This window comes from Orcinus orca, chromosome 9 (assembly GCF_937001465.1).
Source record: "Orcinus orca chromosome 9, mOrcOrc1.1, whole genome shotgun sequence".
Lineage (NCBI taxonomy): Eukaryota > Metazoa > Chordata > Mammalia > Artiodactyla > Delphinidae > Orcinus > Orcinus orca.
The window spans coordinates 28,033,576-28,046,289 of record NC_064567.1 but is presented as its reverse complement, the minus strand read 5'-3'; the positions used below and the strand labels follow the sequence as shown (position 1 = coordinate 28,046,289).

Genomic DNA, 12,714 nt, shown 5'->3' with positions numbered 1-12,714 from the left:
GTTGAGAGTCCGCCTGCCGATGCAGGGGACGCGGGTTCGTGCCCCGGTCCGGGAAGATCCCACATGCCGCGGAGAGGCTGGGCCCGTGAGCCATGGCCGCTGAGCCTGCGCGTCCGGAGCCTGTGCTCCGCAACGGGAGAGGCCACAACGGTGAGAGGCCCGCGTACCGCAAAGAAAAAAAAAAAAAAAAAAAGTCATAGCACAGAGTACACATAATTGAATTACAGTTTTACAATCTGTTGCATTATAGTTAGTACTGCATATATGCCCATATCCTCCACTAGCTTATATGCTTTTCAAGGGCAGGAATTGTTTTTTACCCATGTATCTGTAAGGTGACTGGGATTTGGTAAATTGTAGGCATTCAGCCCCCGTTTCTTGCAGAATTAATTCAGGAAAAAATCAATATAAACATTAAGCAAGGCTTAGGGCAAAAATAAGCAAAGTCTCGTGGTCTAGCAATTCTCATGCTGGATTTTATGAGACTAGTATTAAAGCCAAATGGAAATGTCTGAAATTTTACTCCAGTTACATACAATCTTCTGATCTTTGGGGTTATGTCCCACAATACCGTCCCAGTAATGGAAACAACTGAGTACGGCTGTAACATGATCAATAGCCCTCAAGTGTGGGGTTCCTGACGTTCATGGCCTTCAAGAGTTAAAGATGTTTCTACAAATCTATAGTGAAGAACACTGTTAGAGCATTTTAGGTTATTTTCTCTAAGGCACTAATTTCTAAGAAAATATACAGGTTAAAATTTTAAAATGTCTACATGTAGTAAAAAGATACTAGAGCAGTACTGCAGCATTCCATTTAAGAAAAAGCTAGTGACTCCTTGCCTTTTCGTTTCTTTTACTATATTAGTCAGTAAAGCAAGTTCTGACACACAATTCTGAATTCAATCAGCTCTTGGGATTGGTGTTAAATACATTTTTGAGTTCTAGTGGTCATTTCATCATTTGTAAAAGAGCTATAAAACTAACCTGGCACACAGCTCTGCTATAATCTAGAAGTCATATCCTTTCTGCATTATTCCTAGTAGATGTATATACAGATATAACTGTAAACACCAATTTGTGAATTTCAGATGTACAGCTCATTTAAGCTCTTGAGGTAGAATGACACGCAGGTGCCAGCCCTCCATATTTCAAAGCCTGAAAATTAACCTAATATGCAATACGGTGACCTAACTGTTCTTCATTTGAAAGAAATCTAAAAAATAATCTCTGATACAGCTGAAGTGTGAGAATAACCACCAGGATTTCCACCTCTTCATTTCTTAATGAGTTTTTTGATAATGAGAGGTGACTTTGCCAGTCACTCTGGGCTCTATTATGGCTAATTTGACTCCACTTCACTCTCCTTGTTAATTATTAACACTAGCCTTTTTATCCTCATGAGACCACATTCCAATTTTTCTTTTTTCCATTTTTATGAGCCCATCTTTATGAAGGTGAAAGTCTTGGAGGATAGGTTTTCACTTAGTGTAGAGCCTGAACATTTATTATTCGTTTAGGTAGAGACGCTGTGACATTGATTATATAAGCACGGGTGTTCTTAAGGATGGCTTTAATGTGCTAGCAATGTGAAAAGGCTGTTAATTAAAGAAGAAGCACCGTGGTATTTTTCAGCTGGGAATCAGTTCCCAACAGAATGGTCATTTGCCACTTGCTAGCATATCCACAGATTAAAAGGTGACTAGCTCCAAGAGTCTGTCTTTCGGCAGTACTGAAAGAGATGATTTGTGCCATTTGCAGATGGCTTTCATTTGTCAGAAGCAGTCACTTGCCATACGGATTATCGACAGGACAGGACAGTTGTGGAAAACGGCACGCAAGGGTAGAATCTATTTGTACCAGCTTCATAGTCATTCAGGATCATTCAACTATCATGCTTATTGCTTCATTATGAAAACATTTATTTTCCCTAATTTTAATACATCTGTTTTTCAAAACTGTTTCCTGAGATACCATTTAAACTGATTACCCATCTAATTAAGACTTGAGTTGTGGGGAGTGGATCAGGATGTATGGAGGAAGGATGGAGAGGTAAGCAGGACTTCAGTCTTTTTTGGACAGAAATGAGGGAGCCGGAGTTTGTTGTCTTCATCAGTCCTTCTCTGGGAGTCAATGGGTGAGCCTGTGAGGGGCGGGAGACTGGGGACAGTTGCTACAATTGTGGTGCAGCTGGTACTCTTCCCTCGAGGAAAACCACATTTCATCTCCAAGGATCCTTGAGGCTAAGATTTTCCCTAATCACGCCCAACTGTAAGGAAACACACCTACCCCAGACACAGTTCTTTTTTCCCTCCTTAAAATAGCAACCGAATTCACTGTCTTGAATCTCTTTCCTCCTCTAATTAGTTCAGTCCCTGGAAATCTCGTCATGGATGTTTTATAAGGTACATGCTGAGACAATACTTTATCTCGTCCCTTCTGCACCCTTTAACCAACCTGCTTCCTTTGCCCCCATAATTCAAGGCCCTTATAAACGTTTTATGAGGTAAAAATAAAAGTTCAAGGAATCTCCTATCTTCTTTAAAAATATGATCTTATTTTATAAATGCCCCAGAATCTGCATTTGCGCCTGCAGATTGAGGTGGGCTGGAGATTAAGTGATCAGGTTCCAACTTGCCGCTGCCTTGGTTTCCTACCAGCAAGCCCCAGCCCAGGCACCTCGCCTCCTAGGGGTTTAGTTTACTCAGATGGAAAATGAAGACGTTTGTCTAAGATCCTCCCCGCTCCCCTAAAGATAAACACTTATTTTTAAATATCAAAGCATAAATATTTTAACAAAATAAAGATGGTAAACATCCAGCAGGAACATCTAAATTATTCATTAAAAAAAAAAGCCCAAAACAACTCAGCTATAAAGCTTTCAAGGCACAAATAAAGCACAGATTCTAACTAATATTTCTGTTAGAGACGTGTTAGTAATTTTTATTTTGGAAAAGCAGACATAAGTATGTGACATTATTAGTAATAAATCACAACCATTTAAAATCTCTATATAATTAGTGGTATGCCACGTGCGGGGTAATAGTAAGCACTGTTATCCAGCAAATTATCTCCCTTAACAAGATTGGACATTTTGGAGCAATCTGTTCCTATTTTACCCCTGGCTAGTTGAGGTTTAAATTAATTAGAATTTGGACTATACCTCTAGTTGGGTCAATATGGTAAAAACTGTCAGGCCATGGCCAGTGATGTAAGAATCTTTCTTTCTTTGGGAGGTGGTGGTAAAGGACAGAAGTTTTATGTTTTCCTATAAGCTTTCCAAAAGGACAATTTGGGGGCAGCTACAGGTTGACATTTAACACTTGAATTGAATTCACTAAATCACCATCTGAATATTTCAGGAATTTAATGAAACAAACATAATTATTAACAATATTCTTCATTATTATCAAGGGTGATATTAATAGCCAAAAAAAAAATATGTCTTACCAACTACTGAGATATTACTAAGTGGTCTTGGCTTTGGATGGTAACTTGTGAGTTTGAGTTGAAAGTTACTGCATTCTATTTCAATTACCCAGACCACACTGTTCTCCCAGTACCAAAAGGAAATTACAGCACTGGGGAACTTTTCTATTTACCTCACTACATAGAGGAGCTGTTTTTCTCTGAAATAATTGATGTTTTCTAAAATATGTTAATCACTGCAAAATCAAAGCCTAGATCTAGACTCCCCCCCCAAATTGATAACATTCAAAAGAAATCATTAATCAATGCTTTTGTGTGATTGAGTAATGTATACCAAAATGACATAACACAATACTTTATGCATTTAATAGTAGCCAATATTATAAAAATGGTTTAAAACAGGAGAGGAATGTGATATTCTTTTGAATTAAATATTTGGCTAAAAATCACATTTCTGTTATACTCTTTTTAGTGTTCTTTTTGATATGACTCATAAAATTACACTTGAATGTAAGAGCTCTTCTTAAAAATAAATTTTAAAAGATGTTAATTCATTGGCATTATAGTAGAGGTTCCCCAATTTCTAAGAAATCTACAGCATATTTATTTTCCTTATAAATAAATTCTAATATATTGAATAAGTTAAATGATTCAACATCTTTACTACTTCACTGAGAATATTAATAAATACTTTCATCTTTGAACAAACCCCCAAATAAATCTAAATATGGTCAATTCTTGAGTTTTCCTGCAAGTGGAAAAGAGCAATGTTAGAAATAATCCTATGTTTATTTATTCTCATTTAGGGACTAAATGTATAATACTGTACATGTATTTATTTTTGGCAGCAAGTTTATTGATATATATTTGTCGTAAGAAAATATTAAACCTCACTTGTAATTTCTTAGCAGAAAATAAAATGATGATAAGAGACTAGGAAAGAAGAAGGTCATTTGAGGTCTGCTAGCTGGCAGGAGGGAACCAAACTGGAATGTAAAAGTTGTCTGAGGACAATTTGCAGAATAAACGATTCACAGACGGATAACTATGGGTACAGCAACCCCTGAGAGAAGACATTGTTGTTGAATCTGAACTAGGAATTGTAGCTTAGTTCTTTGGCTTTTTAATAAGGCCTTTTGGAAATGAAATTGGATAAGAGAATGAATAAGATGGCTAAAAAAATCAAGACTGAAATTGTAACTGATTAATATCTATAATATTTATTTAGCATTCATTATACATGAGCTATTACCTTCTTTAATCCTCACCACCAATGACGCTGTAGGTACTATTATTTCTTTCTTTTATAGACGAAGAACCTAAAGTTTACTGAGGTTAAGCTATCGTCAAAGGTCAAGTAGTGAGCAGCAGAGACAGATGTGAATCTGTCTGGCACCAAAACCCATGTTATTAATTAGCATAATATGATGCTTCTCTCTCTTATGTAATTAGTATAACATGTTATTAATTAGTATAACAAAGGTTCTTACCCTGGTGTCCCAAATCCAGATGTCCACGGGCAGTCCAATATTACACACAATTTCATATCTATGTAGCTGTTTTTTTCCAGTAAAACAGTTATAGTTTTATCATAGACTCAAAGGGATGAATAACCAAAGGAAGGTAAGAAATGATAGACTAAGGTGATGAACAAAATCAAGAGAGTCATTTTTAAAAAAACAAAGATAAATGTCAAAAAAAAAAAGATTTAAATTTAAACCTGGAAATACAGAGTAGTGATATCCTGGAAAGAGAGAAGCAAAGAGATCTGGAGTTTTAAAAGACAGCAAGTGTGAACTGTATCACCAGTGTGACTAAGCTCCTGGGAGAGAGGGCAGCCGTGGGCTGCAGGAAGACAGGGCAGAAGGCAGGCAGCTCTCCTTGGGGCCTGGGTTACCCAGGTAACGTTGTGGGCACCGTGTACTTCTTAGCATCACACTCCAGAGCAATATTGAAAACCGGAGTGAGACCTTCTTAGAGGAAGGTGATAAAAATGTGATGGGCATGAAAACGCTATCACATGAGAAAGAGTTAACTGACTGGGAATAATAGCTGGGAGAAGAACTTATGCAACAAAAGAAGGCCATTCCATGGATCCGGCAGAACAAGTCAGAACCAGAGGTTAGAAAGAGGCAGAGTTCAACCTGGTTTATACTGAGAGTAGTGTGATACAATAGGGAATTAGTGACCCCAAGACCACTGCAAGTGTTGAAGCAAAAGGCTGTCAGTAGAAACCAAACCTGAGTTGAAGGGAAACTTCAAAAAGAATCATCAGAGGAAAGGCCCACAGGAATCTGTATGCTAAGAAATGCCTCCAAAAATCCTGACTGAAAACTATGTTTATACTGGCTGCTAGAAGACCATGTACCAGAATAATTATAAAAGTTATTACTGCATTGGAAAAAAATATCGCAACAGAGAACCTTTACGTTCTCTTCAATTTCTAAATACTGAGAGAGCAAGCAATACCGCAGGGCAATATTCCTATCATCTGTAGAACCGAATCTCTTCAGGCAAACAATATTAGCACAGTGTGTATTAGTAGAAGCCTTAACATGGCATGATGTCTAGAATAATAAGTTTCTAAGGTGCCTTTCAGAGATCTTAAATTCTCAGGTACTTTAGAAATGTTAACCTTTGAAGATTTTCTGATTCCCAGGTACACGGAGAAGGGACCTATGTTGTCAGTGCCTGATGAAGCAGGAGGGTAGAATGAGAGCAATTTTAGAGGCCAGTGGAGCAATGTGAGAGTGCTGCTGGTCTCGCCCAGACCCGGGCCGGATACACCGGGGGAGACTGAGCAAATGTTAACGTTACCCGTGTTGATTCTTGTTGGGTGACCGCTAGAGCTCCGTAAATCCAGACTCACACACACAAAGTTCTCCCCTCCTCCCCATTTCTACCCCAAAGAAAATGCAAGTGCTTACCGTCATTTCTGAGGAAATTATTAAGCAGCTGGAAAAGAGGAAAACTGTCCCAGGAGTCTTGTGGTTGTGCTTCCAGTGCAGTATCCATATCCACTGTGAATAAAGCCCAAAATTTCTCTGCATGCTCTGCCAATAAATCAGGCCACCAGGCAAACGCCTGTAAACAAATAAAGAAATAATGTAAACATACATTACCTGTTAGAAACATACACAAATACTGTAAAAATATGTCACTAAAAGTGAAACGGTAGGACACAATTGTAGAGTATGATACCAAATGTTTTAATATTTCTAGTCACAGAAAAAAGAATTGGAAATAAATATGCCAAATAGTAGTTATGGGGCTTCCCTGGTGGCGCAGTGGTTGAGAGTCCGCCTGCCGATGCAGGGGACACGGGTTCGTGCCCCAGTCTGGGAGGATCCCACATGCCGCGGAGCGGCTGGGCCCGTGAGCCATGGCCGCTGAGCCTGTGCGTCCGGAGCCTGTGCTCCACAATGGGAGAGGCCACAACAGTGAGAGGCCCGCGTACCGCAAAAAAAAAAAAAAAAAAAAATAGTAGTTATGTATAAATTATGAGATATAAGGAATTTTTGTTTTGTTTTATGTAGTTTTCAAATGTTCTAAATCAAAAATGTGTTTTAAAAAATAAAGCAATAAATGTCATTTTACATTTTAGTTCTACATTAGACTTCATATTTTATTTATCAATGCCAAATTTGTTTACTATTTAAATACACGTATCTACAAAATTATTTCCCATTTAAAAAAGATTACATTTTATTTGTAGTATTTTTTATGAATCTAAGGTCTAAAGCTAAAACACACTTTCATAGAGAGGGATTTCCTGACCCTCCAGTGTAAATTATGTCCTCCTAGATAGTCTCTCTGATACCAAGTATTTTCATTTCACAGGACTTAGTACTGTGTCTATGACCACACATATAAATATTTTAATGTCTGCCTCTTAAATTAGACTGTAAACCCCACAGGGGCAAGGCTGTGTATGTCCTGCTTATTACTTTATACTCCGCTGGGCATTTTTTAATGCCTTTTAGGTAGTAACAATAATCACTTAAAAAAAATCTCTGCTGTTTAGATGGGTGAAAAGAGTATTTACTTTTTAGGAGGTTCTCAAAAATAATGTGGCCTGCCCATGTAACCTGGCAGCAGGCCCACCAGCCAGCCTGCCTATGGATCCTACCAACCAGACCACCCGGAATATCTGGCTGGGCTGACTGGTGAAGGCTTTCCCTGCTGAAGTCAGTCTGTAAAGAAAGGAAGAAGAGACAGTTTCTTCAAATGCACAACACCAATGTAAGATTACCAGATCATGAAGAATCTAGAAATAGGACACCAAACAAAAGAACAAGATAAAGCTCCCATAGACAATCCCAAAGAAATGGAGATCTATAAATTGCCTAAAAACGTTCAAAAATTCTTTTAAAGAAGTTCAGTGAGCTACAAGAGAACAAAGACAGACAACTAAATGAAATCAGGAAAATAATATATGAAAAAAATGAGAAGTTCAACAAAGAGAACCATAAAATGAACCAAATAAATATTCTGGAGCTGAAGAACACAATAACCAAAAAATTTAAAGGACAGCTTCAACAGTAGACTTGACCAAGTGGAAGAAAGAATCAATGAACTTGAAAACAAGTAATTTGAAATTATCTAGTCAGAGGAACAAAAAGAAAGAATGAAAAGGAGTGAAGAAAAGCCTATGAGATTTGTGGTACATCTTCAAGGGAACCAAGTTGTATCAAATACAACTTGGTATGTATCAAGTTGTATGTATGTATGTATCAATGGTATGTATCAATATGTATCAAATACATATTTCTGGAGTTCCAGAAAGATAAAGGGAAGAGAAAGGGTCAGGAAATTTATTTAAAGAAATAATGGCTGAAAACTTTCCAAATCTGAAAGAAATGGATATACACATTGATGAAGCCCAAAAGATCCCAAATGGGTTGACCAAAAGAGGTCTACTCTGAGACACATTATAACTAAAATGTCAAAAATTAAAGACAGAGAGAGGATTTTGAAAGCAGCAAGAGAAAAGTGACTCATCATATACAAGAATAAGGCTATTAGCAGATTTCTCAGTAGAAACCTTAGAGGCTTCGAGGGAGTGGTAAGACATATTCAAATAGCTAAAGAAAAAACTGCCAACCAAGAATACTATACACAGCAAAACTGTCCTTTAAAAATGAAGGCAAGATAAAGACTTTCCCAGACAAACTAAAACTGAGGAAGTTTGTCACCACTAGACCTGCCTTACAAAAAGTGTGAAAGAAAATTCAAGTTGAAACAAAAGGATGCTAAATGCAACACAAATGTATACGAAAGTATAAATCTCACTGGTAAAGGTAAATATGTAGACAAACAATACTGTAATGCTGTAATGGTGGTGCATAAATAACTTTTAACGCTAGTATAAAATCTAAAAGAGAAAAGTAGTAATAATAACTATAACCACAAAAATTTGTTACTGGATATATAGTACAGAAGAGGTAAAATTTGACATGAATAACATAAAGTATGTGTAGGAAGTCCAAGTGCAGGATTTTGTATATGATTGGAGTTATAGGTTTAAAATAGACAGTTAAAAGCTCTGAAGTCCAGTTGAGAGGTCAGCTTTACCTATTAGTAATTAATTTAAATGTAAATGGATTAAAATCTTCAATCAAAAGACACAGAGTGGCTGAATGGGTAAAACAACAAGATAAAACTATATGTTTGCTATCTATGAGAAACTCATTTTAGATTTAAGGATACACATAGGCTGAAAGTGAAGGGGTAGAAAAAGATATTCCATGCAAATGATAACCAAAAGTGAGCAGGGGTGTCTATACTTATATCAAACAAACTACAGTATATGTTAAAAACTGCCAAAAGAAATAAAGAAGGTTATTACATAATGGGAAAGGGTCAATTCACCAGGAAGCTAGGACAATTATAAATATATAAGCATCCAAACATCAGAGCACCTAAACATGTAATCCAAACATTGACTCTGTAGGGAGAAATAGATGGCAACACAATTACAATACGAGACTTCAATACTGTACTTTGAATAATGGAGAGATCACCCAGACAGGAAGTTAGGAAACAGCAGACCTGAACACCACCAAATGGGCCTAACAGACACATACATACATTCCATACAACAGCAGTAGACTATACATTCTTCTCAAGTACTCATGAAACATTCTCTTGGAAAGATCACATGCTAGGTCACAAAAACAGTTTTACAAATTTAAGAAGATTGAAATCATCCCCAGTATCTTTTCCAACAACAGTAGAAAAAAACTTGAAATGAATAACAAAAGGAAAAGAGAAAAAACATAGAGACTAAACAAGATACTCTTGAACAAACATCAGATCAAAGACGAAAGCAAAAAGAAAGTAGAAAATATCTTGAGACAAACAAAAAACATAACATACCAAAACTTATGGGATGCAGTGAAAGCAGTACTAAGAAGGAAGATTATAGCAATGAATACCTACATTAAAAAATTTTTAAAAATCTCAGATAAACAATATAACTTTACACCTCAAAGAAGCAGAAAAAGAAGAACTAAGCTCAAAGTTAGAAAAAGAAAGGAATAATAAAGGTTAGAGTATAAATAAGTGAAACAGAAAATAGAAAAACAATAGAAAAAAATCAAGGAAACTAAGAGCTGTTTTTTAGAAAAGATGACAAAACTTTAGTTAGATTAAAAAGAAAAAAAACAAAGAAGACTCAAATAAATAAAATCATTTAAATGGAAGGGAGACATTTCAACTGATGCCACAGGAAAGAAAAAAGAATCATAAGAGACTAGAATGAACAATTATACATCAACAAATTAGACAACCTAGAAGAAAAGGATAAATTCCTAGAAATATATAATCTATCAAGACTGAATCAAGAAGAAACAAGAAAACTTGAACAAACCAGAAACAAGTAAGGAATTTGAATCAGTAATCAACAACCTCCAAAGAAGAAAAGCCTAGGAACAGATAGCACTACAGGTTAATTCTATCAAACATTTAAAGAAGAATTAAAACCAAGTCTTCTTAAACTCTTTCAAATAATAGAAGGGGGAACATTTCTTCTTTTTGCGGTACGCGGGCCTCTCACTGCTGTGGCCTCTCCCGTTGCGGAGCACAGGCTCCGGACATGCAGGCTCAGCGGCCATGGCTCACGGGCCTAGCCGCTCTGCGGCATGTGGGATCTTCCCGGACCGGGGCATGAACCTGTGTCCCCTGCATCGGCAGGTGGACTCTCAACCACTGCGCCACCAGGGAAGCCCAAGGGGGAACATTTCTAAACTCATTTTATGAGGAGAGTATCACCCTGATATCTAAGGCAGAAAAAGACACCATACGCAAAGAAAAATATAGGCCAATATCCTTGATAAACATGGATGTGAAAATTATCAACAAAATATTAGCACATCAATTTCAACAGCATATTAAAAGGACCAGACACTGTGACCAAGTGGGATTTACCCCTGGGATGTAAAGTTGGTTCAACACACACAAATCAGTCAATGTGATACACCAAATTAACAGAGAGAAGGATAAAAATCACATGATCGATCATCTCAGTAGATGCAGAAAAAACATTTGACAGAATTCAACATCCTTTTATGATAAAAATTCTTACAAATTAGGTATAGAAGGAACTTACCTCAACACAACAAAGGCCATATGTCAGAAGCTCACAGCTAACATCATATTCAGTGGTGAAAAACTGAAAACTTTCCCTTTAAAATCCAGAATATAGCAAAGATGCCCACTCTCATCACTTTTTTTTCAACACGGTAATGGAAATCCTTGCCAGAGCAATCAGGCAAGAAAAGGAAATAAATGGTATGCAAAGTGGAAGGGTAAAATTATCTTTGCAGATAATGTGATCTTGTACGTAGAAAAACCTAAATACTCTATAAAAATTGTTGGAACTAATGGACAAATTCAGCAAAGATGCAGGATATAAAATCAACATACAAAAATCAGTTGCATTTCTACACACAAACAATCTGAAAAAGAAATTAAGAAACAATCTCATTTACAATAGTATTAGAAAGCGTAAAAATTCTTAGAAGTAAACTTAACCAAACAGGTGAAAGTCCTGTAAACTGTAAGTATAAAACACTGATGAAAGAAGTTAAAGTAGTCACAAATAAATGGAAAGATATCTGGTGTCATGGATTGGAAGAATTCATATTGTTAAAATGTCCATACTACCCAAAACAATCTTACAGATTCAACACAAACCCTATCAAAATTCCATTGAACTTTTTTTTATAGGAATAGAAAAAATAATCCTAAAACTCATATGGAACCACAAAAGATCCCAGATAGCTAAAGTGTTCTTAAGAAGAACAAAGCTGAAGGCATCACACTTTCTGATGTCAAAATATGTATATTAGTAAGCTGTGGTAATTAAATCAATCTGGCACTGGCATCAAAACAGACACCTAGATTAAAGAAGCAGAATAGTGATCCCAGAAATAAACCCACACATATATGGTCAACTAATCTTCAACAAGGGTGACAAGAATATACAACGAGGAAGGGACAGTCCCTTCAATAAACGGTGCTGGGAAAAGTGGATATCCACAAGCAAAAGAATTAAACTGGACCCTTGTTTTACACCATATACAAAAATCAACTCAAAACGCATTAAATACTTAAACTTAAGACATGAAACTGTGAAATTCCTGGAAGAAAATAGAGAGAAAGCTTCTTAACTTTGCCTTGGCAACGATTTCTTAGATATGACACGAAAAGCACAGACAACATAAGCAAAAACAGGCAAATCATCAAACTAAAAAGCTAATGCACAGTAAAGAAAACAATCAACAAAGGAATGGGAGAAAATATTTGTGAGCCATATACTGGATAAAGGGTTAGTATCCAAAATATATAATACACTCCTAAAACTCAAAGCAAAAAAAGAAATAACCTGATTAAAAGATGGACATGTGACCAAACAGACATTTCTCCAAAGAAGACTAACAAATGGCCAACAGGTATATGAAAAGGTCCTCAACATCACTAATCATCATTTGATTTTCAAATGCAAATCAAAACCACAATGAGATATCACCTCACACCTGTTAGAATGGCTATTATTAGCAAAAACAAAACGAAAGGTAAGTTTTGTTGAGGATGTAGAGGAGAGAACCCTTGTACACTGTTGGTAGGAATGTAAATTGGTGCAGTCACTATGGAAAACACTTGAAGGTTCCTCAAAAAATTAAAAATAGAACTATCATATGAGCCATCAATCCCACTTCTGGGTATATATCGAAAGGAATTGAAATAAGGATCTCAAAGAGATACATATTCTACCATGGTCAAT

The 12,714-nt window shown here is 36.4% G+C and overlaps 1 protein-coding gene across 26 annotated transcripts in view; it reads right to left on the bottom strand.

Moving 5' to 3' along the window:
- Positions 1–12,714, bottom strand: part of CADPS2 (calcium dependent secretion activator 2) — a 495,227-nt gene that overhangs the window by 76,677 nt on the left and 405,836 nt on the right. For 17 of the 26 annotated variants that reach the window (XM_049714516.1, XM_049714526.1, XM_049714529.1 and 14 more), the window contains one exon: positions 6,356–6,514. In XM_049714516.1, coding sequence (XP_049570473.1) covers positions 6,356–6,514 — 159 coding nt within the window. The remainder of the gene's footprint in view (positions 1–6,355; positions 6,515–12,714) is intronic. The other 9 variants (XM_049714519.1, XM_049714523.1, XM_049714531.1 and 6 more) reach the window with 1 other exon arrangement.